Source organism: Artibeus jamaicensis, unplaced genomic scaffold (assembly GCF_021234435.1).
Source record: "Artibeus jamaicensis isolate MK-2021 breed Jamaican fruit bat unplaced genomic scaffold, CSHL_Jam_final contig_3192, whole genome shotgun sequence".
NCBI classification, from domain to species: Eukaryota; Metazoa; Chordata; class Mammalia; order Chiroptera; family Phyllostomidae; genus Artibeus; species Artibeus jamaicensis.
In genome coordinates, this window is record NW_026521748.1 from 35,930 (window position 1) to 63,401 (window position 27,472).

Genomic DNA, 27,472 nt, shown 5'->3' on the forward strand with positions numbered 1-27,472 from the left:
AGTACCTGATTAATAATTTAACATCAATTACAAGTTGAAATGACTTTTATTATTTTGATTAAATTAAGTATACTGTGATTAATTTCACCAGTTTCACTTTAGTTTTTTTTTTTTAATGTGGCTACTGAAAATAAAAATGCCACTATGTAAGTGGCTAGTATTTGAGGCTTCCATCCTTTTGTAGTAGATGGCACTGATCCTAGGACAGCATCAACTCCCTTATTCCTTGGACGTTGTCCTCAAATTGGCCGGGTTGTATGTTGGGCCCTGTCACTAATTCATGATATGACTTGGCCAACCTCTGACCCTTCCAGGCCTTGGTTTCCCCACTAGTTCAATGAAGGTGTTTTATAGGCTCAGTGATTTTGGACTATGCAGCGGATGAGCTTGGAGTGGTACCCAGGGCCAGATCCCAGGGCAGCAGCTCATAACCCTGGCTGCCCCAAGACAATCACCAGATATCTAGACCCCACTTCACGGAAGCTGAATTTTTGGGGTGGGTTTGCGGTATCTGCACTTTGATGGGTATACATAGACAGTACTTGAGGGTTCTTCTGAGCCCACTGACTTTTAGGATCTCTAAGGACACATGACCACTCACTTCTGTCTCTGCACCAAGAATCACCTATGTGGGGAGTCCAACTGCATCATGACAGTCTACGGGGAGGAAAGCTTCTCTTGTATTAAAACAATGTCTCCTTGTTATAGCTCCTAATGCAGAGCAATGCTCTCTCTCCCTAGAACAGTCCTGCAGCCCCTGTCCCCACAAATTCACAGGCCTCTCTGTGCCCCACAAGATGGGGTTCATGTGCCTCAGCCTTGCACATGCCTTCTGTGAGCTAGACTGGTCTGTGTCCCCATTCTCTAATGAGCACCATGCTTGCGCCAATCACAATGGGCCAATGGGCTTATGTAACATCCACTTTTGGGTCAGGAGCCATGGCCAGTGTAGCTGGTGGATCATGTTTTCGGGTCAGTAGAGGCTGATGTCACAGCCTGTGAGTACACCAGTTGGGGCTGCTCTGATTCATTTTGAGTGTAGTGGAGCAAGCCTCAGTGTTGAATAGATGGTGATTAAAGAGAACAAGGGAGTGACAGATGGACAGACAGATGGAAGACAAAACAGGGGAGTTAACTGCAAACAGTCATAGCAGCATATTTACCTCTTCTGATTTAAAAGCTGGCCACTCTGTTTTGTGGTGTATAAGTGATAGTTATATCTGAACATGTTTGTGAAAAGTGCTGAGGTAGGACTCTGGAAATGTCCACTCGAAGAACTCCAAGAAGGATTTGGAGGGGCAACATCCCGTGGCTCTGTTGCTGGTTTCTTCCCAGAATCCTCTCCAGCCCTCGTGAATGGTTCCTGAAATAAGGGAGTTCTTCTATAACAGCTCTAAATGAAGTGCCCCCTTCCCTGTGTCATGCCTTATGCTTCACTTGCCCAGTCTGCTGAAGGTCCCTTTGAAGACAATGTCAATAAATCCATTTTATGTCCACAAGTGCCATGTGCACAGAATTCCCAGCTATTCTGCTTGCACCCATCACTGAAATCCGAGGTGTAAAGTCTCTACAGTACTGCAGCTGTGCCAACTGGGGAATAGTTCTGTTTGATTTATTAGTTCAACATTTATTGAACAACAGTGACATGACCAGACAAATGCCTGTTTACTTCAGTGGGGCTTAAGTGCTGGTGAATGGGGGTCAGACAGATGTACTATGGTACATAGAAGTTTAGATTTTATAGGGGGTGTCAGGGCATGCACACTAACAAGACACTTGGAATATTGGCCTGGAGGAGGTAAGGAATGACCTTTAGGGACACCTCAAGAAGGAGTGACTGAAAGGAGAGGCAGTGAGAGCAAGGCCCTGAGGTGAGCATGGTCCAACAGGAGGTGGAAGAAGCACAGTGGAAAACCAGTGAGCAAGGGCAGGTGTGAGGGAGTAGTTTTCCTGTGTAGGGTAAGGAGAAGGTACTGGACCTGGCCTCACATGGGGTTCCTTCCAACCCTCTGCTTGCTTTTTCAAGTAAAGCATGTTTGGAGCTGCCCCTGGCTCCCTCTACCTGGAACCCTTGTGTACCCATCTGCCAAGGATCCAACTCCACGAACACTGTTTCTTTCAGCTGTGCCCTGAGTAACGTGAAGAAAGTGTCCCTGGAGCTAGGTGGGAAGTCACCCCTTATCATCTTCGCTGACTGTGACCTCAGCAAGGCTGTGCAGATGGTGAGGGCTGAACTGCATGCAGGGTGAGAGGTGGAGGGGGGAAGCTTTCTCTGATCCTATATTCAGACTCACACATTTAACCTGGACTGTAGTGTCACTACAAGCATAGACTGTGGCAGGAAGGGACTTGGGGACAACAAATGACATATGCCCTTGAAAATAAATTTTCCAGGAAGTGTCATAACTATAAGCATAACTGGAATCAGCTTCATGGATTGGGACACATGCTAAAATCATCACGGCAACCTTTTCTATCCTAGGAAAGCAAAGCAGAACCCTCAGCACTTGGGCAAAATTCTGCTGGCAGCAATCCCCACCCTCATCCTTTGGTTATGGCTGTTTCCACACTTGCCCTATACCACTGACCCACTGGGAAGTCTTAGGCATGTTACTTAACCTTTCTGGGCCTCCATGGTTTAACCTGTATGATGGGGAGAATAGTGCACCTACCTCCTACGGTTACAAGGATTAAACAAGCTAGTATGTCTGAAGGACTTAGAATGGTAGCCACATGTAGCATGTGCTGTGTATCAGTTCTTTTTACATTAGTATTGTCATTGTCATTGTTATGTCTCAGTCCCTGGCTGAACATTGTTATGAACAACATAACAATGTTCAGCCAGGTGCCCAGCTATGCTTCCACCCCACCTAAGTCCCACTGTGCCTTGGAAGATGATGTGGCCACCCAACACAGATATGAAAGGGAGTCCAACTTCACTAGATGGGGAAACTGAAGGAGGCCAGTCCATCAGCCTAAGGATCTTGGTTCTGGTGCTGAAATGACACTACTGGGCTGGAGGCCCAGGCTGCAGGGCAGTACAATCCAACTTGCAGGAAAGCCAAGCATCCAGCCTTGTCTCTCCTTCCCTGGTCCCTCACATGGGACTCCTGGGTCTAGAAGCAGTCTCCCTTGGTCCTGTATGTACATTTATTCTGGACTCCTGCCAGGAGTTCCCTCAATTCTGGCTTGCAACCCTGTCCTAAGATGGGCTGGCTGCCTGTCTTTGCCCACCCTCTTTTGCTTGTTTTGTGCTAACAGATTCTCTAGGCTCAACTCTAAGTGTGTGGGCTCTGATTCCTTGAGTCACCCCAGGGAACTCCTGGGGTTCTCCATGCTCATCCCACTTCACTTCCTCTTCTCTTTCATTATCTTCAATGTGGACACAGGCCTTGTTTCTCAGGGGCAAGTAACCTTTTGCCTCTCCTCTCAGTTTGACTAAGAAATGCATGTATATTCCAAGCACTGGCTAGGCCTGGCCACCTTAGTAGGTCAGGACATGTACATTCCTCTTCTTTTCTTTATGAAGGGGTACTGGAGCCTAGTGGGAGTGGGGAGCTGCCTGCCCTGCAAGAGAGCAGCTGTAATTCAGCATTCTTGTCCATTTGCCAAAGGGGATGAGCTCCGTCTTCTTCAACAAAGGCGAGAACTGCATTGCAGCGGGCCGGCTCTTCGTAGAGGACTCAATACATGACCAGTTTGTGCAGAAGGTGGTAAGATCTGCCACAGGGCCTTGGTACTGGTATACAGTCATCTGGGCTAAAGGGGGCATGGGCCAGGTGGAGTTGCTCAGCCATGGCCCAAGGTCACAGTTCACCTTGGGACAGGGAAACTTCACAGCAAACTGTATCAAGTCTCTGTATTTTAGTATTTTAGCAAGAAATGGAAACCTAGTAGCTAAAATCGATATAACCAAAAAGGGTTTATCTTAGGTTGCCTCCCTAGCAGTACAGCCTGAGCCAGGAATTCATGTGGCTTATCAGAGGCGAGCACTCAGTAGGAAGCCTGGAAGACCAGGGTCCAGTAGAAAACATACACTGAGGACATGGTCTCAGGTGACATCCAGCCTTGGCCTGACCTGGATGCTTGAGAGCACAAATGATATCACTCAGCTGTACCCCTGGAGTTGAAGGGCCAGGATTTTATCTCCTGTCAACAGTGTTGACTGTAGCTTGTCCACCTGCTGGGGGAGGGCAGTTTCAGTCAGCTCCTGGGACTTGACAGCAGCTATCTTTCACAGCCACTGTGGAGTGGGTGCCCACTGGTTAAGGAAATGGGATGGGGTACCAACAGCATTTCCTACATTCTTACAACAGATACAGAAAATAAGATCACTTTTTCCCCACCAATTCTGTTGGAACAGACTGTGGGAAAGGATGTGGGTAGGTGTGATTGGGTCTGGTCCATCTTGATCCATTCATGCATAGTAGGTTTGGGGGAACTCTGGCTGGCTCAACTTAGCCAAGACCCCTCCCATAGTACATTTCACTCAGTGTCTGTCCCACCTTGTCACCAGGGAATTATAGCAGGACTGGTGTTTCCCCATCCCATATCCTGGAGTCCTGGGAGAAGCCTTCCTTCAGTTTCTTAGTTTGCAAAACTGGGTGCAGGACCAGTGTAGAGACACACCCTATGCTGGCCCCCCTCATAAGCACTCCTGCCTTTATTTTACATTCACCTATATCCCTGCACAACTATGTTTCCCAATCATTCTGATACTAGGCTTGGGTTTCCTTGCACATAGCGTACATTTGAGTTTCAGCCTGGAAGGCAGGTTGGGAACAAGAATATGGAATGCCCCAAGTGCAAGAAACCAGTGTTTGGACTTTCTTAAGGGGCCAGGTTTGTCACTGAAAATACAAACATGGAGGGGAGTCAGGTGATGAGCAAAATCAGAAACTTCAGAACCTGAATGAAACCTGATTAGAAGGACTTTCTGCAGGTAGAAGAGGTGCAGAAGATGAAGATTGGCAATCCTCTTGACCGGGACACCAACCATGGGCCACAGAATAACCAAGCCCACCTACAGAAGCTAATAGAGTATTGCCAGCGTGGTATTAAGGAAGGAGCCACACTGGTCTGTGGTGGAAAACAAGTCCCTCGGCCAGGTCAGTCAGAACACTCCTGGCCCACTTGGGCAAACTGAAGCAACAGGTAGCATGGCTTGTGGTTTTCTGCCCAGCACTAACTACAGGTATCTGAAGGCCACATACATACACAGTCAGGTTCCCTAGTCTCAGGCCCCATCCAGGATCTTGGATGGGGTGGCATTGGCTATTTAGACACCTGGCTATTTAGACCAAGTATGGAACTGGCAAGGTAAAGGCACCAGACTTGGAAGCGTAGTCAGTGCTAGTTTAATCTGTATTGTAGTGGACTCTGACTTGCAACTTACATCACTACATCCTAGATATTCTTTCCTCCCACAGGGTTCCATGGCCCTGCATTTCATGGTTTTCCTATATTTGGCCACTACTTCCTGGCAGTTGCTCTTTGCTGGACGCTTTCTCTCCACCCTCCCTTAAATGTAGATATATCCCCAGGTCTGTCCTGAATTTGAAGCACTTCTCATGTTAGATACTTTCCCTAGAAGATCTCAGTCTCTGCAATTGCTCAGACCTTCCCAAATATCTGTCTTCAGGCTCCTCCTCACTCAGAACTCCTGAACACCTGAACACCTCCACTTGCATGTTTCCCAGGCCCTTCAAACTTGAAGGGTACCAAATACATCCTCACATCATTGTAGTGTTTCCAGACCCAACCTGACCCTAAACACATACAGCTGCATCTGTAGAATCTTCCATTTGATCAAGTCAGCAGAGCCAGAGGAGCTGGAGCCACAGATACAGACTATTTGAGCTGCTTCCCCATTAGACTGCCTGCTGCAATTGGACAGGAGCCATGTGTCTCCTCTACTAGGTCCCGTGTGTTATCACTGAGCCTACGCCAAGGCTGAGTTAATTTGATGGAATGAAGGAGAGATGGAAAGAATGAATTCGTTTTTTTTCTTTTGATATGTTTTAATTATTGTTGAAAACAAAAGTTACTTTTAAGTAAATACCATATAATACCAAAATTAATTTTAAAGCCAGTAAATTGTTTCTATAAATATGATTTTAAAATCATCATGTAGCTTTGAAAAGTTATAAGAAATATTGCCTGGATCTAGTTGTTTTTGTTTTTAAATTATTTTATTGTTGTTTAATGATAGTTGTTTGCATTTAGCTACCACCACTCTCCCTCACCCCAGCCAAACCCAACTTCCTCTCTTGCTTCCACCACCCTGCCTTGGTTTTGTCCATGTGTCCTTTATAGTTCCTGAAAACCCTTCCCCCTCCCCCCATTATCCCCTCCCTGTTTTAAAAAGTGTATTTTATTTTATTTTTTTGGATTGATTTAAGTATTTTATTTAAAGAAATATTCTGAAGAGTATGGTAGTTTATCAATAGGAAAAATATAAAGCATACACGTTTAAAGAACATTTTGCACTGACATTACAGGAAAAAGACTCCTCCAAAGAGCATGATTAGTTTTGTGGTGTGCTAAGTGAATGCACTCTGCAGAAATGGGGTTTTACCTTCAAAACTGAGCACATTACCCAATATAGCGAGAAAAGGATAATAAAAATCACAGCTTTAATGAGTTTAAAATTTAGTAGCCACATCTGATTTGTTGACGAGTATGTTCTTTAATTTACCTCTTCAAGGTAGTGCTTATTTTTTTCACCTCATCCTCTGCATCTTTATCCTCTCTGGTGACACAGGGAAGCAGCATCACCAGGTTACAGAACTTCATGGCATCCTCTCTTTTCTTAAGATCCACAGAACACTTGGCAAGGAACAGGTAATTGCACTTAGAAAAACCAGGGTACAGATCTTCGACCTTTTGGAAATTTTGTAAAGCTTCTTGTACAGTTGAGGACGGTATTTCTCCAAATAGAGTAGCAGCCATTTTTTTCTCAATCCAGCTCAGTTTGGAGACAGTGTAACAGTATCTTCCCTTGAGGTAATACAAAAAGGGTTCTTCAGGTAATAATTGGATTGCTTTATCTAGATGTTCCTTGAAGCGATGTCCACAGTTGATTTTGTTTTGTAAACCCTCGAACTCAGATACATAGCCACACAAAATCGCGTACCACAGATGACAGTGTCCATTCATGGGTGCTCTAGTTATAGCTTTTTCACCTAATGTCTTTCCAATATTAGCGTAATGTTTCTTTTCTTGTATATTTGTAGAGAGCTCATACATGTCTCCATAAGCACGAGCAAACTGCCAAATAAATTCTATTTCATCTCTAAACGGTCAGACTGAAGAATTTGTTGTTAATGGACTTCCGAAAAGTTCAATTTTCCGTGTTCTGGCTGTGTTTTCTGTTGCTAATATTTAATTGTCTCTAAACTTGGTTGTGTGAGAAGGCACGGCACATCCACCTATGCCTCCATCTTGGCGGAAGTCTAAAAAGTGTATTTTATTGATTATGTGGTTACAGTTGTCCCAATAGTTTTTCCTTTCCTCCTCTCTACCTGGTACCCCCCTTCCCGCTAGCAATCCACACCCCCCCTGCTTAGTTCATACCCATGGGTGATGTATATAAGTTTTTTGGCTTCTCCACTTCCTGTGCTACTCTTAACACCCCTGTCTATTTTGTTCCTACCAATTATGCTTTTTGATCCCTGCACCATTTCCTCCTTTCTCCCGCTTGCTCCCTCTTTCCCCTCCCAGCTGATAACCTTCAAATGATCCCCAGACCTATGATTCTGTTCCTGTTCTAGTTGTTTTCTTAGTTTTTTTTGTTTTAGTTTTTTAGATCAGTTGTTAATAGTTGTGAGTTCATTGTCATTTTAATGTCTGTAGGTTTAATTTTCTTCTTTTTTAAAAAGATTTTATTTATTTATCTTTAGAGGTAGAAGAGAAGGAGAGAGGGAGAGAAATATCAATGTATGGTTGCCTCTCATGCATTCCCTGCTGGGAACTAACTTGCAACCCAGGCATGTTCCCTGACTGAGAATCGAACCTCAATGCTTTGGTTCATAGGCCCACACTCAATCCACTGAGCTACACCAGCCAGGGCTTCATTTTCTTAAATAAGTCTCTTCAATATTTTGTGTAATAATGGCTTGGTGGTGATGAATTTCTTTAGCTTTGCTTTGTTTGGGAAGCATTTCAGCTTCTGGATAGAGTAATCTTGGTTGTAGATCCTTGCTTTTCATCACTTTGAATACTTCTTGCCAGCCCCCTCTTGCCTGCAAAGTTTCTTTTGAGAAATCAGCTGACAGTCTTATGGGAACTCCTTTGTAGGTAACTGTCTCCTTTTCTCTTGTTGCTTGTAAGATTCTCTCATTATCTTTAAGTCTTGATATTTTAATTACAATGTGTCTTGGTGTGGTACTCTTTGGGTCCAACCTGATTGGGACTCTGTGCTTTCTGGACTTGCATGTCTATTTCCTTCACCAAATTAGGGAAATTTTCTTTCATTATTTTTTCAAATAGAGTTCCGATTTCTTGCTCTTTCTCTTCTTGGGCACCCCATTCATGCAAATGTTGGAATGCTTGAAGTTGTCCCAGAGGCTACTTATACTGCCCTCATTGTTTTGCATCTTTTTCATCTTGTTCTGATTGGTTGTTTTTTTCATCCTTATGTTCCAAATCATTTATTTGATTCTTGGCTTCATCCACTCTACTGTTGTTTCCCTATAAATTTTTCTTTATTTCAATCAGTGTGTCCTTCATTTCTGACTGGATGTTTCTTATGCTGCTGAGGTCCTCACTAAGTTCCTTGAACATACTTATAACCACAGTTTTGAACTCTGCCTCTGATAGATTGCTTATCTCCATTTCATTTAGTGCTTTTTCAGGAGTTTTGATCTGTTCTTTCATTTGGGCCATTATATCTTCATCTCCTTTTGGCAGCCTTCCTGTGTTTCTATGTATTAGCTAGAGCTATTTTGACTCCATATGTTGGTAGTATGCCCTAGTGTAGTAACTAGTCTGTAGGACCCAGTGGCACAGCCTCCCCTATCATCTAAGCTGGGAATTCAAGGTACACTCTTCATGTGAGCTGTGTACACCTTCCTCTTGTAGTTGAGCCTTGGTTTCAGTTGGCAGATCAATGGGAGACTTTCACCCAGGCCAGTCAGCTACAAGGGTTAGCTGTTACCCTCTTACCACCAACCTCCGCCTTAAATGGAGGATTAGCTGTGCAGGGGCAGGGTGGTGGTGCTGCAGAGTGGTCCGTAATTGTCCACTGGGTGCGCTGGCCCTGGGGTGTCCCAGGTGGTGCAGACCAGGTAGGTTCCCCCACCTGTGTTTTACTCAGGGCTGCCTTTCCTGAGCTATAAAGCAACCTGAGAGGGCTGCTATTTGTGCTGGGCTCGGAGATTCTCAGGTGAAACCAAGCTGGGAAATTAATCTAGCTGCTGCTAATGGCCAGTCTGGAGCTCAATGAGGCCAGCTGTTGCTTGTTTGATAGGATTTAGGAAGTTGTGAAGCATGAGCCAAGACCAGCAGCTTGGGTGGGCCCATAAGTTGGGTGGAATGGAGTCTCTGGGGGTCTCCAAGGTGGGTCAAACAGTGTTAGCCAGGTTGATGGAGTCTCAAATATGGCACCAGCCTTCAAGTTCAATGGCTCTGTCTGGGGAAAGCTCAGAAAAGACCTCTGCTTGCCTTGGTGAAAAGCACTTCAGCCTCTCCCAGTATGTCACTTATGCTCTTCAAGCTGCTACCCTGGCACTGGAAGTCTGAGGGAGTGAGTGTGAGTAGGTGAGTCCACGTGTGGGTTCTTTAAGAGGAACTGCTTGGCATTCCAGCTGTTTCTTCCACCAACTTAATCCCTACTAATTTTTGCAGTCAGGAGTTGTGGGGAATTATTTTTCTGGCACTGGAATTCCGGGCTGGGGGGCCCAGTGTAAAGCTGGGACTCCTTGTTTCCAAATTTTTATCCACCACATGTGGGTGAGAGACCAGCCCCTTCAGCATCTGCATCCCTCTTACCAATTTGGATGGACGCAGTTCCTTTAATTCCATAGTTGTCAGACTACCATTTCACTCTATTTCTCATGGTTCTGTGTGATGGTAGTTCTATATTTCAGTTGTAATTTTGATGTGGTTGTGAGGAGAGGTGAACCATTTCTGCATACACCACCATCTTGACGAGAACCTGAGAAAGAATAAATGCTTGACTCCTCTCTTTTCTTGACCCCTTACTTTTAAGTCATTTAATCAAATAATCTTTTTTCTTATTTATTTATTTGTTTGTTTGTTTGTTTTAATTGTTGTTCAACTACAGTTTTCTGTCTTATACTTCCATCCCAGCCCACCTCCTCAGCCCTCCCCACCTCCTTCCCATTTCCACCTCCTTTCCCTAGTTTTTTTTGTTCATGTGTCCTTTATACTTCTTCCTATAAACCCTTCCACTTTTCCCCTGCAATTCCCTCCCCTCTGGTCACTGTCAGCCTATTCTCTATTTCAGTGTCTTTGGTTACATTTTGCTTGTTTGTTTGTTTTGTTGTTTAGGTTGCTGATAAAGATGAGATCATACAGTATTTGTCTTTCACCACCTGGCTTATTTCACTCCACATAATGCTTTCCAGTTCCCTCCATGCTGTCCCAAAGGGAAGGAGCTTCTTTCTTTCTGCTGCATACCATTCCATTGTGTAAATGTACCATAGATTTTTAATCCATTCATTTACTAATGGGCACCTAGGTTGCTTCCAACTCTTGGCTATTGTAAATTGTGCTGCTGTTAACATTGGGGTGCATAGGTTATTTTGGATTGGTGTTTCAGGGTTCTTAGGATATAATCCCAGCAGTGCAAATGCTGGGTCAAAAGGACAGGTCCATTTTCAGTTTTCTGAGAAAATTCCATACTGTTTTCCATAGTGGTTGTACCAGTGTGCAATCCCACCAATAGTGTACCAGGGTCCCCTTTTCTCCACAACCTCTCCAACACTTGTTTGTTGCTTTGTTTATGATGCCCATTCTGACTGGTCTGGAGTGTTATCTCATTGTGGTTTTAATTTGCATTTCTCTGAAAGCTAGCAATACTGAGCATCTTTTCATGTGTCTCTGGATGCTCTGTATGTCCTCCATGGAGAATTGTCTGTTCAAGTTCTTTGCCCATTTTTTAATTGGGTTGCTTATCTTAGAGTGGAGTCATGTAAGTTCTTTTTATATTTTGGAGATTAAACCCTTGTCCAAGGTACCATTGACAAATGTGTTTTCCCATACAGTTGGTTCTTTTTTTATTTTAATAGTTTTTTTTTTTTTTAGCCACGAAGCTTTTTATTTTGGTGAGATGCCCCTGCCATTTGTTTATTCATTCCTTTATGTTTCTTGCTCTATGGGATATATCAGTAAAAATGTTGCTGTGTGAAATATCTGAGATTTTCCTGCCTATGTTCTCTAGGACTTTAATGGTGTCATGGCTTATATTTAAGTCTTTTATCGACCTTGAATTTATTTTGGTGTATGGTGTAAGTTGGTGCTTGTGTTTCTTTTTTTTTTTTTTGCACGCATCTTTCCAGTTCTCCCAACTCCATTTGTTGAAGAGGCTATTTTTACTCCATTTTATGTTGCTGCTTCCATGTTGAATATGAATTGACCATAGAGACTAGGGTTTATTTCTGGGCTCTCTATTCTGTTCCATTGGTCCAAGTGCCTGTTTTTATGCCAGTACCAGGCTGTTTTGATTAAAGTGGCCTTGTAATACAGCTTGATATCAGGTATTGTGATCCCACCTACTGCTCTTCTTTCTCAAAAGTGTGGCAGCTATTTGTGATCATTTATGGTTCCATATAAATTTTTGAAGTGTTTGTTCTATGTCTGTGAAATATGCCATTGGTACTTTAATAGGTATTGCATTGAATCTGTAAATTGCTTTAGGTAATATCGACATTTTGATGGTGTAAACTCTTCCAATCCATGGACACAGTATATGTTTCCATTTGTTTGTGTCTTCCTTGATTTCTTTTTTCAGTGTTGTATAGTTTTCTGAATACAGGACTATTACCTTCTTGGTTAGGTGTATTCCTAGGTATTTTATTTTTCCTGTTGCTATATCAAATGGGATTTTTATTTTTTTTTATTTTTTTTTATTTTTATTTTTTATTTTTTATTGATTATGCCATTACATTTGCTCTATTCCCCCCTCCCTTCCCCTCCACCCTGCATACCCCTCCCCCACCATTTCCCCCTTTAGTTCATGAACATGTGTCTCAAATTCTTTAGATTCTGTATTTCCCCTACTATTCTTACCCTCCCCCCTATCTATTTTCTATCTACTGTCTATACTACTTATTTTCTGTACCTTCTCCCCCCTTCTCCTCCTCCCACTCCCCTGTTGCTAACCCTCCCTGTGATCTTCATTTCTATGGTTCTGCTCCTGATCTAGCTATCCTCTTAGTTTGCTTTTGTTTTAGGTGTGGTTCTTAATAACTGTGAGTTTGCTGTCCTTTCACTGTTCATCTTTTTTATCTTCTTTTTCTTAGGTAAGTCCCTTTAACATTTCATATAGTAAGGGCTTGGTGATGATGAACTCCTTGAATTTGACCTTATCTGAGAAGCACTTTATCTGTCCTTCCATTCTAAATGAAAGTTTTGCTGGGTAGAGCAATCTTGGTTGTAGATCTTTGGTTTTCATGACTTGGAATACCTCTTTCCAGCCCCTTCTTGCCTGTAAGGTCTCTTTTGAGAAATCAGCTGACAGTCTGATGGGAACTCCTTTGTAGGTGACTGTCCCCTTAGCTCTTGCTGCTTCTAGGATTCTCTCCTTCATTTTAATCTTGGCTAATGTAATTATGATGTGCCTTGGTGTGTTCCTTCCCGGGTCCAACTTCTTTGGGACTCTCCGAGCTTCCTGGATCTCTCGGAAGTCTATTTCCTTTGCCATCTTGGGGAAATTCTCCTTTATTATTTGTTCAAATAATTTTTCAACTGGTGGTTGTGCCTTTCCCCCTTCTGGTACCCCTATAATTCGGATGTTGGAACGTTTAAAGATGTCTTGGAGGTTCCCAAGCCTCTCCTCATTTTTCTGAATTCTTATTTCTTCATTCCTTTCTGCTTGATCATCTTTTTTCTTCTGTCTGGTCCTCTCCCTTGATTTGAGTCCCAATTTTCTTTCCATCACTATTGGTATCTTTTGTATCAGCATTCATTTCAATTAATTTAGCTTCCATATGTTTCTCTAATTTGTGACTAAAATCTACCAGTTCTGTAAGGATCTTTATAACCAGTGTTTTGAACTGTGCATCTGAAAGACTGGCTATTTCTTCATCACTTAGGTCTATTGGTTCTGGGGCTCTGAGTTGTTCTAGAGCCATTTTTGGATTATTCGTGCTGTTTAGTGAGCGGAGCGAAGCCTTAGTTGTTTACCAGGACGGGGCGACACAGGTCGCTGGTTTGTGACGCTGTGTGTGGGGGCGAGGTCAGAGAGGGAGCGATGGCGTTCCTCTCCGCTAGCCCAGCGCATCCAGTCACTCAAATGCCTCGGGTTTGCTTATCCGATCCTAATTTTGCGAGCCTGCTGCACCGCGGGGGTTTCCCTTCTCACTGGTTTCTCCGCACGTAAATGCGCGCGACTGAGCGACCCACCGCGCCTATTCCCTGTGCGCTCCGGCAGCCAGCTCACTGGCGATCAGCCCTCGGTTGCCTGTGCGCCCCGTGCACCGCCCCGGGGATTTTTTCTTGCTAACCTGCTCTGCTTCTGGCCTCGCTCCTCGTACCGGTCCAGCCGAGTATCTAGTTGTCCTTTGGACTCCGTATTGTCGATTTTCCGTGTGGCTTGGTTGTGACTGCTGTTAAAAATAGTTGTTCTTAGATTTGGTTGTGCACAGAGGCGAGGTGGACCCTCCACCTACTTCTCCATCTTGGCGGAAGTCCCTCAAATGGGATTTTTAAAAAAATTTCTGCTTCTTATGTTTTATTGTCGGTATACAAAAATGCCTTTTATTTCTGGGTATTCATTTTGTATCCCACTGTTTTGCCAAATGCATTTGTTAGGTTGAGCAGTTTTTTGGATGTACCCACTGTACATAGAAAATCCAAGTTTATAGGATTTTCTATGTACAGTATCATATAATCTGCAAACAGTGACAGTTTTGTTTCCACCTTTTTGATTTGGATGCCTTTTATTTCTTTTTTTTTTTTTGTCTAATCACTGTGGATAAAACTTCCAATACTATATTGAGCAGAAGTGGTGAAAGTGGACATCCTTGTCTTGTTCCTGATCTTACTGGAAAAGATTGTAGTTTTGCCTATTGAGTATGATGTTGGCTGTAGGTCTCTCATATATGGCCTTTATTATATTGAGGAATGCTCCCTCTACTCCCACTTTGCTGAGTGTTTTTATCATAAATGGGTGCTGTACCTTATCAAATGCTTTTTCCACATCTATTGATATGATCATGTGGTTTTTGTCTTTGCTTTTGTTTATGTAACATATTATATTTACTGATTTGTGAATATTGTACCATCCTTGCACCCCTGAGATGAATCCCACTTGCTCATGGTGTGTGATCTTTTTAATGTATTGTTGGATGCGGTTTGAGAATATTTTGTTGAGGATTTTAGTGTCTATGTTCATAAATGATATTGGCCTGAAGTTTTCTTTCTTTGTTGTGTCTTTATCTGGTTTTGGGATTAGGATGATGCTGGCTTTATAAAAGAGTTGGGGAGTTTTCCATCATTTTGGATTTTTTGGAATAATATGTGAAGGATAGGGGTTAGCTCTTTCTTAAATGCTTTGTGGAATTCTGTGAAACCATCTCGTTCAGGGCTTTTGTGGGTTGGGAGCTTTTTGATTACTGCTTCAATTTCATCTGCTGTTATTGGTCTGTTCAGGCTTTCTGCTTCTTCTTCATTGAGTTTTGGAAGATTATATTTTTCTAGAAATTTGTCCATTTCACCTAGGTTTTCAAATTTCTTGGCATACAGTTCTTCATACTAATTTCTTACAATCCTTTGTATTTCTTTGGTATCAGTTGTAATTTCTCCTCTTACATTTCTGTTTGTGTTTATTTGGGTCCTCTCTCTTTTTTTCTTGATAATCCTGCTTAAAGGCTTCTTAATTTTGTTTAACTTTTCAAAGAACCAGCTCCTGGATTATTGATCCTTAGAACTGTGCTTTTAGTCTCTATGTCATTTAATTCTGCTCTGATCTTGGTTATTTCCTTCCTTATGCTTGCTTTGGGCTATCTTTGTTGTTGTTGCTCGAGTTCTTGTAGGCATAAGGTTAGGTTGTTTGTTTGAAATGTGTCAATTTTATTTAGGTGGGCCTGTATCACTTTGAACTTCCCTCTCAGGACTGCCTTTGCTGTGTCTCATAAGTTTTGGGTTGTTGTGAGTTCATTTTTGTTTGTTTCCAGGAAGTTCTTGATTTCTTTCCTAATTTCATTCTTGACCCATTCATTGTTTAATAGCATGCTATTCAATCTCCATGATTTTGAATGTTTTGGGTTTTTTTCCTGGGGGTTGGTTTCTAGTTTCAGTCCCTTATGGTCAGAGAAAATGCTTGGTATGATTTCAATTTTCTTGAATTTGTTCAGGATTTTTTTGTGTCCTGTCATGTGGTCTGTGTTTAAAAATGTTCCATGTGCATTTGAAAAGAATGTGTATTTAGCTTTTTTGGGATGAAGGTCTCTCTCTATTTATCAGTTAAGTCCATTTCATATAGGGCAGTTTTCAGTGCCACCTTATCTTTGTTGATGTTTTGTTCAGAAGATCTGTCTATTTTTGACAGTGGGGTATTAAAATAATTATACTATATTACTATAGTATAAAATATTTATACTATATTATATATTATTATCCCTACTATAATTGTGTTGCTGTCAATATTTCTTGAAGTCCTCTAAGATTTTCTTTATGTATTTGGGTGCTCCTGTTTCGGGTATATACATGTTTATAATGTTTATGTCTTCTTTGTGGATTCTTCCCTTGAGTATTAAGAAGTGACCTTCTGGGTCTCTCTTTATGGCCCCCTTTTTGAAGTCCATTTTGTCTGATATGAAAATTGCTACCCCAGCCTTTTTTTTCTGTCTGTTTGCTTGGAAAATTAGTTTCCAGCCCTTCACTTTCAGTCTGTGATGGTCTTTTGTCCTGAGGTGGGTCTCTTGTGGGCAGCATATGTGTAGGTCATGCTTTCTTATCCATTCAGCTATTCTGTGTCTTTTGATTGGAGCATTTAATCAATTTACATTTAAGGTTATTATTGATAGGTACTTACTCATTGCCATTTTCATCCCTGTGTTTCTCTCTCTCTCTCTCTCTCTCTCTCTCTCTCTCTCTCTCTCTCTCTCTCTCTCTCTCTTTCTCTTTTCCAATCTTTCCTTATAGCAGTCCATTCAGCATCTTTTGCAGAGCTAGTTTGGTGGAGGTGTATTCTTTTAGACTTCTTTTGTCTGGGAAGCTCCTTATTTGGCCTTCTGTCTTGATTGAGAGACTTGCTGAATAAAGTAGCCTTGGTTGCAGGCCTCTGATTCTCATTACTTGGAATATTTCTTGCCATTCTCTTCTGGCTTGGAGCATTTCCATTGAGTATTCAGCTGCTAGCATTATCGGGGCTCCCTTGTATGTTATTTCCCATTTCTCCCTTGCTGCTTTTAGGATTCTCTCTTTGTCTTGGAATTTTGCCATTTTAATGATGTTGTAATTTAAAGAGGGCCTCTTTGGGTTCCTCTTGATTGGGATGCTCTGTGTTTCCTGGATTTGTGTGACTTTTTCTCTCATTACTTTTTCCAATAGCTTTTCTATCCCTGGCTCTTCTTCTCCTCATCCTGGTATCCCTATTATATGGATATTGTTACATTTCATGTTGTTCTGCATTTCCCTTCACACCTCTTTCTGAGCCTCTTTTCCTTTTCTTGCTCTTTCTCCATGTTTTTTTTTCTACTTTGTCTTCCAGCTCACTGATGCGATCTTCTGCTTCATTGATCCTGTTTTTGATTCCTTCTGCTGTGTTCTTCAGTTCAGAAATTATATTCTTCATTTCCTCTTGGCCCTTGTTGATAGTTTCTATTTCTTTTTTTCATGTTGATATAGTTTGCAGTGAGTTCATTATAGTTTCCCTGTAGTTTCTGGTAATTGTCTGTTAGCTCATTGAGCTTCCTGATAATCATTGCTTTGAACTCAATATCTGATAGTTGAGTTATCTCTATTTCATTTAGCATTCTTGATTGTTTCTTTGTCTTCCCATTGTTTATGAGACTGTTCTTGTTAGCCTCAGCTTCTTAAATTGATCTGTTCTGGCTTCCTGCGCTTATAGTATGAACTTCTGTGGTAGAAGACCTGTGAGATTCAGTGATGCAGTCTCCTTGATCTACTGAGCTCATTGGTCTTGGGCTAACATTTAAGTTGGCTCTGCGTTTGTCTTTCAGTTTTGATTGTTGTTGGGTCTTTCTCTGGTAGGTCCTTCCCACCAGCTGGTTGACTGAGGGTCACTCTCTCCACTACCTCTTGTATTTTTGTGTGTGTGTGCTGGTGAGAGCAGGTTGTGTTGAAGCTTGTTCTTCCATGTATACAAGGTTTTGAGGATTCTCTCTTTCTCTTGTTCAGTTGTTTGTTCTTGGTAGTTTCTCCACTATTTAGTTGTATTTCCAGATACGTCCCGGATTGAGGTTAGTGTGGCTTCCACCCCCTCCTTCACCTTCTTATGTTATCTGTTGGTGTTTTTTTGTTGTTGGGTTTCCTCTTCCAGAAGGCATCCTGGTGTTTACAGCTTCCACCTACTCATCTGGTTTTTCAATGTCCGCTACAATTTTTGTTCTCCTATTTTCATATATGCTGGGGTACTGTTGGCTGCTTGCTCTGTTCCTACGTAGATTAGCTAGGTTTTTCTCCTGTGTGTAAGGGGAAGAGGAATCTGCTTTCTCCTACCTCACTGCCATCTTCTTCCTTCCGAACTCTGTACTCTGGGTATAATGGATGTGGAATGAGGTTCAGGACAGGGTGTAGGCTGTGAAACCCTCAAACCCCTATGTAATTAAATAACCTTACATCTAGACATCTCTCTTGACTTTCTTGTATCCTTGCCACCATCAGAGTTAGTCTCTGCATCTCTTGCCACATCATCACTGTGACTTCTTGCAGGATCTCTTAAACCCTGCTAACAATTACTTATGCAGCTGCCACAAGTCAGGTCATGCATCCACCAATATTGAAACACTCCCACAGTGACCCATTCTCATGCAGTTGCAAACTCAAATTTCTCAAATGCCCACCTGTTTTCATGATATGTGTCTAATTGTTTGCCTTTGACCCATGTTCTGGCCATGCTTACCTCTCCCTCTAAACATATCTTGCAGCTTCTTGTTCTCTATGCATTTTCCACTCCTCTGCTTAGTGAACACCTTCCCATTTTCCCCACCTGGTAAACTCATTATCCAGCTTAGATGACAGCCAGGCCCAGGCCATCACTCTGTGACAAACATTCTCAGGCACCCTATACCTCAACAGATTTTTATGATCACCGTACTGCCACTGTTTACCTAACTCTTTCCCACCCCAACTCTACTGAGAATTCCATGGGGCCAGGGCTCAGGGGTTGATATGAGAGAGAGACATGAAGGCACTGTTGAAAGAGCAGTTTGGGGGTGCAGCACCCAGCCACCATGAACAGTCAGGAACCTTCACCACCACCACCACCACCACCACCACCTAACCTGAAGGGCAAGATGAGGACGTAGAATTTTTGGGACCTGAGTAGATAGTGGATCCATGTTGACAGAAGAGCAGAAGGCTGTATCTTGGCCAAGTGCACTAACCCTGCATCTGGGAAGTAAGCACCCACATTGTGGTGCCAGGAAGAAGAAGGATGGTCAGCCCTGGGAGGTCCTGTCCATGAGGACCAGTGTCCAAAACCTCTTCCCAACCCTGGCCATTTCACAGGAACTAATGGAGAACCACATGGGAGGCTGCACTAGCCAAAGCATCAGATATATTTTCAAATTAAATGTCACTAGAAAAACCCAAGTCTTTGTCATAGTCTTGAGCTTTGGTTTTGACCTTGGACAGACTTGGATCCAAATGTTAGCTCTATCATAGACGAACTCTAAGCCTAGTTTTCTTCAGCAGCATTTAGTTGAAAGAGTTGTGAAGCTCACATAAACTCACATGTCTGGGGCAGGAAAGCCACCCACAGAATATGGCATTCACCATACAGATCACAAATAGCATTACTGGAGTGGAATGTGCATGCAGTGGCTAGTGGGACCGAGCCTGGATGGGGAAAGGCTAGACTACTAGAAAAGGGCCTTCCCCCATGTTATGGGCCTCTGTTTTCCCCACAGGTTTCTTTTTCGAGCCAACTGTTTTCATAGATGTGGAGGACCACATGTTCATAGCCAAAGAAGAGTCCTTTGGACCTGTCATGATCATCTCTCGGTTTGCCAGTGGGTAGGGAACCTGCTTATGTCTCTTAAGAGCCCGATTTTTTGCCATGCATTATGGAATTCTTCACATGTGGGGGCAGGAGGAGAATCCAGACAGGTTGGAGGCTGTGGGTACAGCCTGGCTGCCTGCTGAGTCCTTGTCAACCACTAAAGTGAGGAGAGCCCAGGGGACTGGTAGGGTTTTGGGTCCCAATGTGAACATTCTCTGAGCCTTTGAATGTCTCTCATGGTGTGTTGGTCTGTGTTCTAATTACTTCTGTGTAATAAACCACCCCAAAACTCAGTGACTTGGAATAGCAACAGCTATTTATTTCATTTATGAATCTGTAGTTTGGTTAGGATTCAATAGGGCTGACCACCTCTGCTCTGTGCCATGTCCAGGCCTCAGCAACGATGCCTGGAGTGGTTTTCCTTAAATGGACTCTGGGCCTCCCTGCAGGTTTTCCTTCTCCAATGGCAGCCTCAAGGCCTCTGTTCTATACCTGATTCCCACACGAGTCGGGGGTGGGAAGCTTCAAGGCCCCTCAAGATCTATTGATCAACCTCAGAAATCCCAGAACCTATTTTTTACCATGCACTATTGGCCCAGCAAGTCAATAAGGCCAGCCTGGGTTTAAAGGGAGAGGGATTGGACTCTGTGACCATATTTGAATTACCATAACTTCTTTTATTATTATTTTCCAGAACAGAGCCTTTGAATATGTTATAAAATGGTACCTTTTCCTAATACACTATACTTCAAACTGTCCAAAAATGATCAATTATCATCACATTCTGATTGTATTAGAATAAGATGCTTTTCTGCCATCTATCAACTAAATATTGTGCTAAGTCTTTAAGGGACACCTCAACATGGCTCCCTGGGGAATACCTAATACATGTGCATTTCCATGTGTGATGGGGACCCCACCTACCTCCTTTAGGCTTCAGTCCCACTGTCTGTAAAGTGAGGGGCTCATCTTTGATGACCTGAAGGGTTCTTTTCGCCTACTGTGTGTCTTCCTCCTGTCTTTAACTTTGTCTTTTCTTCTCTGGTGCCCTGTCTCCTCCAGTCTTGCTATAGGCCTGGCACATTTTTACTCAGAAGGTCCTGAGTGGTGGGGAGGTTGGAGAGGGGTGGGCTCCCCTTTGGGGGAAAGGATGCAGGTCTCTGTGAATCCCATATTCCCCAACACTCCCTCACCAAATTCTTCCTGGATTTTCCCTGCAGTGACGTGGACACTGTGCTGTCCCGAGCCAATGCCACAGAATTTGGCCTGGCCTCTGGTGTTTTCACCAGGGACATCAGCAAGGCCCTATACGTCAGTGAGAAGCTGGAGGCAGGCACCGTGTTTATCAACACATACAACAAGACTGATGTGGCCGCTCCCTTCGGAGGATTCAAGCAATCTGGATTTGGCAAAGACCTGGGTAACCTAATCCTAAAGTACTATTAGAGGCCACTTGGTACTAGGCTCTGTCCCAGGGGCCGGGAGTATTAACAATGAAAAGATAGTTGTTGGTGTTCACTTCCTACTGAGGAAAGGCAAGTTGTAAGTAAGGCAGCCAACAAGATCCTTCTAGAAAGTGAGGAGTGCTAGAAAGCAGAAAAGACAAAGTAATCTGGGCAGTGATACTGGAAGGGTGACTTCAGCCAGGGACCATGGAAGGCTTTTCTAAAGACATAACACCTGCCCTGAGATTTCAGTGGTGAGAGGAGCCAGCCATAAAGACCAGAGGATGTGTGTTCCTGGGAGAGGGGATGGCAGGTCCTGAGGGAACCAGCTTTGGTCTTAGAGCTACAGAGAAAGGCTAGTATGGGTGTGGGCTGGGTACGACAGGAAGAGAGCAGACCCAAGAGGTAGACAGAGGCCAGATTGAGGAGCCCAGGGGCCACAGTCAGGCCTCAGGCTTCATCTGATGCTCAGACTGTGATGCAACCCAGCTCCATCAGCAAATGTGGTCTGTTGTTGGAGCCTCCCTAGGGCAAAAAAAGGTTTCAGGGAGAAGGAAAGTCATGGGTCCAAGTGTTCCCACTGGGGCAGTGTGAGTCTCTAGTATAGAGACAAGGCCACCTAGGTGGCAAGCTAAATGGAAGCCTGGCCTGACCTGTCTCCCGGGAAAGTGAAGTTCTGCTCCAATACTCACTCCTCTTTCCCTGGGTTGCTGTGTGACTTAGGGTGAGTCCTACTCCCCCCAGCCTGCCACTCCAGAAACCAGCAGCTGGGGAATAGCTCCAGTTGGGAATCAGTTCTGATGCCAAGCTTGGCAGGGAGTAAAAGATACGAGAGAGCAGCACACTGTGTCTTAGAACCCCCATCCCTTCAGGCCTCCCCTGCCCAGATCCGGGTTCTCAGGGAGGTTCAGGCTGAGGGTGAAATCAAAAGGCAGTCACTGTTTTATTTCTCCTTCCCTCTATGTTTGAATCTCTGAGGAAAGCTCCAAGGGCTCTTGTGAAAGCAGCACAACAATACCGCCCCCCCAAGAGGGATTTGGAGGAACAAATAGGAAGGACACAGGGACGAGAACTAAGGGGGGTGGAAATGGGAGGGAGGTGGGGAGCAAGAGACGGGAGAGGCTGGGATGGGAGAAACAGACAAAAAACTGTACTTGAAAAATAACTAAATAAAATTAATTTAAAAATAATAATAAAATAAAGACAAAAAAGAGATAAGCAAATTAAAAAAAGAAATAAAAATTAGATCTGCCACTGGGAAAAAAAAAACCAATACCCCCCCAAACCTAACTCTACAAACACTACATGCAGAAGTAGGGTGCACGTGCATAATACATGCCATGTACACATGTATGCTGGACACTTCTGCCTCCTATGTCCTGGCCTCCCCTGGGCTACCTTCCTGGTGTCTTCCATGGAAATCCAAGAGAACTATCATCCAGAGAGGCTGCGGGTACCCAAGATAATCTCTGTCACTTATGGGTCTGCCTCCTGAGTTCCCCCAGACCCTCCTCCTACTATGCCCAGGCCTTACAAATATCCCACCTGGGATGGGCCAGAGACCTCAATGGGCTTCAGCTGGTGGTGAGAATAGGGTGGGCAGTAGCATCAGGGAAGCATGGTTCCTTGGGCAAGCATTGGTAGGTAGGGGAGTTGCTAGGCAGCCACAAGCCCCTCATGCTGGTTATGGGGCTGAAACATACCAGACACATAGCACAAGGAAGTTCCAAGGATCCCAGGGACCCTTGAGGCACCCCTTTTCCCCAGTCACAATTTGATCTGGAATTAGCTGGCAGGAAGCAGTGGGAGAAGCTGGAACATCTGGGTAATTGGAAGGCACCAGAGAGCTTCTTAGCTGTTCTGGACCTGATAAGCCTGCCCTCTCTTAAGTAGAGGTGGTTGGAACTGGGAAAATCTCTGGAACAGTGGTTCCAACAGATTGGTTTTATATTCCAATGCCTGTTGGAATCTTGGCCCCCTATCTCACTGTGACCCCCTGGGTGTTGGTTTCTCACCTGTGACTGGAGCTGAGTCAGAGTTGACCTCACTCGCTTGCTGCAGGGTTCCATAAGGTAATAACGAGTGCAGAAGCTGCTGTGATGATAATTCCAATGGCATGTGCTGTCTTGCAGGAGAGGCGGCCATGAATGAATACCTGAGAATCAAGACAGTTACTTTTGAGTACTGAAGAAAGGTCTCGTGAAAAGAAAGCCTCCATCTCACATTCCACAACCTGACCTGCCTCCCCTGGCAACCTTATTGTCCTTCTTGCCCCTGCCTGGGTACGCAGTTCCTCCACCTAAAGTGGCCAGTAGTAGCCTCCTGCCTCCAATCCCTGTTCCTATCTCTGCCCAGGACCCTAGCCCCCCCAACTCCAATCAGAGTGACATTTGGCTTGGTGAGAACATGGCCTCATGGTGAATAAAGTTTTTGACCAGCAGTAATCAGCACCCCACATCTTTCCTGCCTGTCTGGGTGTGCCCTGGGTGGCCCTGCAAGTCCTGACACAAAAGCTAGGTTTTGAGGCCCTGGAGAGCTACTTGCCCTGGGAAGAGAGATACAGAAGTGAGAAATGAATGTGTGTCAGCTCCAGCCTCAGAAAGTGGGTGCTAAAACAGAGTTAAGAGGTTTGCAGGGGTAATCTCCCTCCCACCCTGCTCCACTGACAGACAGCAAGGGGACGAAGCAGGAAGGTCTGAAGAAGCTGACTGTGATGCAACCCAGCTCCATCAGCAAATGTGGTCTGTTGTTGGAGCCTCCCTAGGGCAAAAAAAAAGGCCTCAGCTGACCCCTGACCAGAGGACACTGCAGTGGGAGGCAGCCCTGGGATCACCATGGGGCCATTGCCCTAGATTGGCATTTCATACTAGGGCAATGCTCAAGGGGGTTATGGACCTGCCTTAACAGACAAATGCCACATCTGCCTTTTCCTGGGCCCACATTGTTTTGCCTCAAACATCTCTAGAGCCAGGGCATTAACAGGGGGATTCAGGCTTACGCAACTGGCCTCAGCCAGTCCTTTCATGCTTCCCCCAGTGTGAAACATTCAGAAGGGTCAGCCCTGGCTTCCCTGAGAACAGTCCTTCACAGCAGAAGAGCCAGCAACACTTTGAGCACAGGCCTATCCAAACCCAAAATCAAGCCAAGAAAACCTTTTCTCCTTTCCCTGGATGCACACATAGACCTTGGTTTTAGCCAGGGCACCCACAATAGTTCTATTTGAGACCTCTGGTTTAGATGTGCATGACCAGCCTCCTACTTCTCCTCCTTCAGGAGTTTTCCTGCAGCTATAAAGAAAATATAATAAAATTCCCTATCTTTTCCTTTCCTTTCTCTGTACTTCTCGCCTGTATGACTTCTTCACTTTTACGTAGAATACTTCACTTCTGACATTTCTGGTCACCAAATGAGTAAGAGTTTTTCTCACACCAAGCAATTTGCTATAACACCAACTGAGTGTTCTATGATTTACTCAAATTCTGACACCATCTACCTGGAGATAGCATCAGATCTTACATATTAAGGCTCAGTTCCACAAGACTGCTCCCACCCCACTTCAGATGTCAATCTGAAGATGCCAATTAGTAGGTCCCTAGGTTATCTCCAACTTCTATCTAATATTGCTGTAAATTGGAAGTTCCCATGACTTTCTCCTTAGGATCAGTTAATTTGCTAGAGCAGCTCATGGAACTCAGGGACATATTTACCTATGTTTATCAGCTTATTATATATCAGTAATAATGAATGCAATAAGAATACAGATGAACAGCCAGATGAAGAAATACATGGGGTGAGGTCTGGGCAATTCCTGAGTACAGGAATGCCTGTCCTCATATGGATTTGGTTGCCAACCTGGAATCTCTTGTGAACCCTGTACTATGGATTTTATAGAGGCTTCTTCAAGTAGCCACAGTCAATGATTACCTCAATTTCCAGAGAGGGGAGAGGTCCCCTCTGGAGAAGTGGGTGTGGGTACGGGGCTGAAGATTCCAAGCTTTTAATCATGGGTTGGCCTTTTTGGTGACTAGTCCTCATCCAGGAGTGATCCGTGGGCCCACTCAGAGTCACCTCATTACAACAAAAGATGCACCTAGTGCTCTATCACTTAGAAAATTACAAGGGTTTCAGTTCTGTGCCTGGAACAAGGGACAGAAAACAATATCTATTTTGTATTATCTCATAGTAAAGATTTTAAGGCTTAGTTATTCCCCATTTCCTTTTCTTTGTCTCCTTTCTGAAGTCATAGAAACCCCAAATTTTAACCTGGGGGTGTTTCAGCACATGGCTGTCCCCCAAAAGACCTGATTCACAGCCTTCTTTGCAGGTAGGCAGTGGTCATAGAAACGAGTCTAATGGACAGAATTTGAGTTGGGAGTGACATATACCACTTCCAGATGTTCCCCTTAAAGGAGAATTAACTGTCACTTTCCCTCTTCCTCTCCCTGGGCTGGCTTACAGCAGAACCAGTGGACACAGTGGTGAGCATTTTCCAACTATGTAGGTATGACAACACCTGGGGTGGGGAAAAGGATGGAGCAGTACATGAGGGAAGAAGTCTAAAATCCCCAACATCATGGAGGTGCATATCAGTTGAGGAAATTGTTAGCAGACTATGACATGGGAAAAATACATCTTTACCATTTTCTTTTTATAATTTTAGTTATTTTTTCTATTACAATTGTGCCAATTTTCCTCTCTTTGCTCTCTCCTACCTATTCCAACCCCCACTCCCACAATCAATTCCCACACTCTTGTCCATGTCTGTGGGTCATATGTGTATGTTCTTTGACTAGACTTTTCTCCTTCTTTCCACCATTACTCCCACCTCTCACTGTTCAGTCTGTTCATGTTTCCATGCCTGTGGTTCTATTTTGTTCATAGAGTCCTCTTATAGGTGACATCATATGGTATTTATCTTTTATCAACTAGCTTATTTCACTTAGTAAAATATTTTCCAATTCCATCCATGCTTTTGCAAAACGTAGGAATTCTTTCTGCTGTGTAGTACTTCATTGTCTAAATGTAGAATAGTTGTTTGATCTGCTCATTTAACGATGGGCACTTGGGCTGTTTCCAATATTTGGCTATGGTATATGGTGCTGCTCTGAACATAGGGGTGCACAATTCTTTAGAATTGGTGATTTGGGATTCTTAGGATATATTCCAAGAAGTGGATTCACTAGGTCAAAAGGCAGTTCAATTTTTATTATTTTGAGGAAATTCCATACTGTTTTCCACAGTGGCTGCACCAGCCTGCACTCCCACCAGCAGTGTTACCTTTTCTCCACTTCCTTGCAAACACTTCTTGTTTGTTGATTTATTAATGACAGCCATTCTAACAGGTGTGAAGTGATATCTCATTGTGATTTTAATTGGCATCCTGATACCTAGTGATATTGAACACATTTTCTTATGTCTATGGGCCATCTATGACTTGGAGAGGTGTCTATTTCAGGTCCTTTGCCTATTTTTTAGTTGGATTGTTTGTCTTTCTGGTGTTGAGTCATGTGAGTTCTTTTTATATTTGGACATGAAACTCTTGTCCAATGTATCATTGGCAAACATGTTCTCCCATACAGTTGGTTCCCTTTTCATTTCGATGATGGTTTCTTTAGCCATATAGAAGCTTTTTACTTTGATGTAGTCACATTTGTTTATTTTTTCTTTTATTTCCCTTGCTCTGGGAGATATAGTGGCAAAAATATTGCTAAGCGAGGTATCTGAAATTTTCCTGCCTGTTTTCTTCTAGGACTTTCATGGTGTCATGACTTAATATTTAAGTCTTTTATCCATCTTGAGTTCATTCTGGTGTACGGTGTAGTTTGGTGTTCTAATTTCACTTTTTTTTTACATGTACCTGTCCAGATCTCCCAACGCCACTTGCTGAACAGGATACTTTTGCTCCATTGTATGCTTCTGTCCTCTTTGTCAAATATTAATTGACCATAGAGACATGGGTTTATTTCTGGGCTTTCTATTCTGTTCCATTGATCTATGTGTCTGTTCTTATGCCAGTACCAGACTGTTTTGATTACCATGGCCTTGTAGTATGGTTGGATGTCAGGTATTGTTATCCCTCCTACTTTCTTCTTTCTCAAGATTGCTGAGGCTATTTGGAGTCTTTTTTGGTTCCATATAAATTTTTAAAATATTTGTTCTAGATCTGTGAAATATGCCATTGGTATTTTAATAGGAATTGTGTTGATCTATAGATTGCTTTGGGTAGTATGGACATTTTAATTATCTTAATTCTTCTGATCCATGAACATGATATAGGCTTCCATTAATTTATATCTTCATTAATTTCTTTTTTTTAAATTTTTTATTGATTATGCTGTTACAGTTGTTCTATTCCCCCTTTCATTCCCCTCCACCCTACCCCCCCACCATTACCCCCCTTTAGTTTATGACCATGTGTCTCAAGTCCTTTAGATTCTATATTTCCCATGCTATTCTTGCCCCCCTTCTATTTTCTATCTACTGTCTATGCTACTTATTTTCTGTACCTTCTCCTCCTCCCACTCCCCTGCTGCTAACCCTCCATGAGATCTTCATTTCTATGTTTCCACTCCTGATCTAGCTGTCCTTTTAGTCTGCTTTCGTTTTAGGTGTGGTTGTTAATAACTGTGAATTTGTTGTCCTTTCACTGTTCATG

The 27,472-nt window shown here is 43.4% G+C and overlaps 2 protein-coding genes across 2 annotated transcripts in view; one reads left to right on the forward strand and one right to left on the reverse strand.

Moving 5' to 3' along the window:
* The window catches only part of LOC119055011 (cytosolic 10-formyltetrahydrofolate dehydrogenase), a gene marked incomplete at its 5' end in the record, with an annotated part of 42,231 nt that extends 18,970 nt beyond the window's left edge, over positions 1-23,261 (forward strand). The window contains 6 exons of the mRNA XM_053663517.1: positions 2,123-2,222; positions 3,615-3,713; positions 4,943-5,108; positions 19,281-19,386; positions 20,593-20,792; positions 22,950-23,261. Of these exons, the coding sequence (XP_053519492.1) occupies positions 2,123-2,222; positions 3,615-3,713; positions 4,943-5,108; positions 19,281-19,386; positions 20,593-20,792; positions 22,950-23,005 (727 nt within the window). The remainder of the gene's footprint in view (positions 1-2,122; positions 2,223-3,614; positions 3,714-4,942; positions 5,109-19,280; positions 19,387-20,592; positions 20,793-22,949) is intronic.
* On the reverse strand, positions 6,429-10,144 carry LOC119055022 (regulator of microtubule dynamics protein 2-like). The gene is made up of 2 exons (XM_037153101.2): positions 10,137-10,144; positions 6,429-7,294 (listed from the first exon to the last, which is right to left on the reverse strand). The coding sequence occupies exons 1-2, from the start codon at positions 10,142-10,144 to the stop codon at positions 6,694-6,696; spliced, it is 609 nt and encodes a 202-aa protein (XP_037008996.2). The 3' UTR covers positions 6,429-6,693.
* Positions 23,262-27,472: the final 4,211 nt, after the last annotated feature.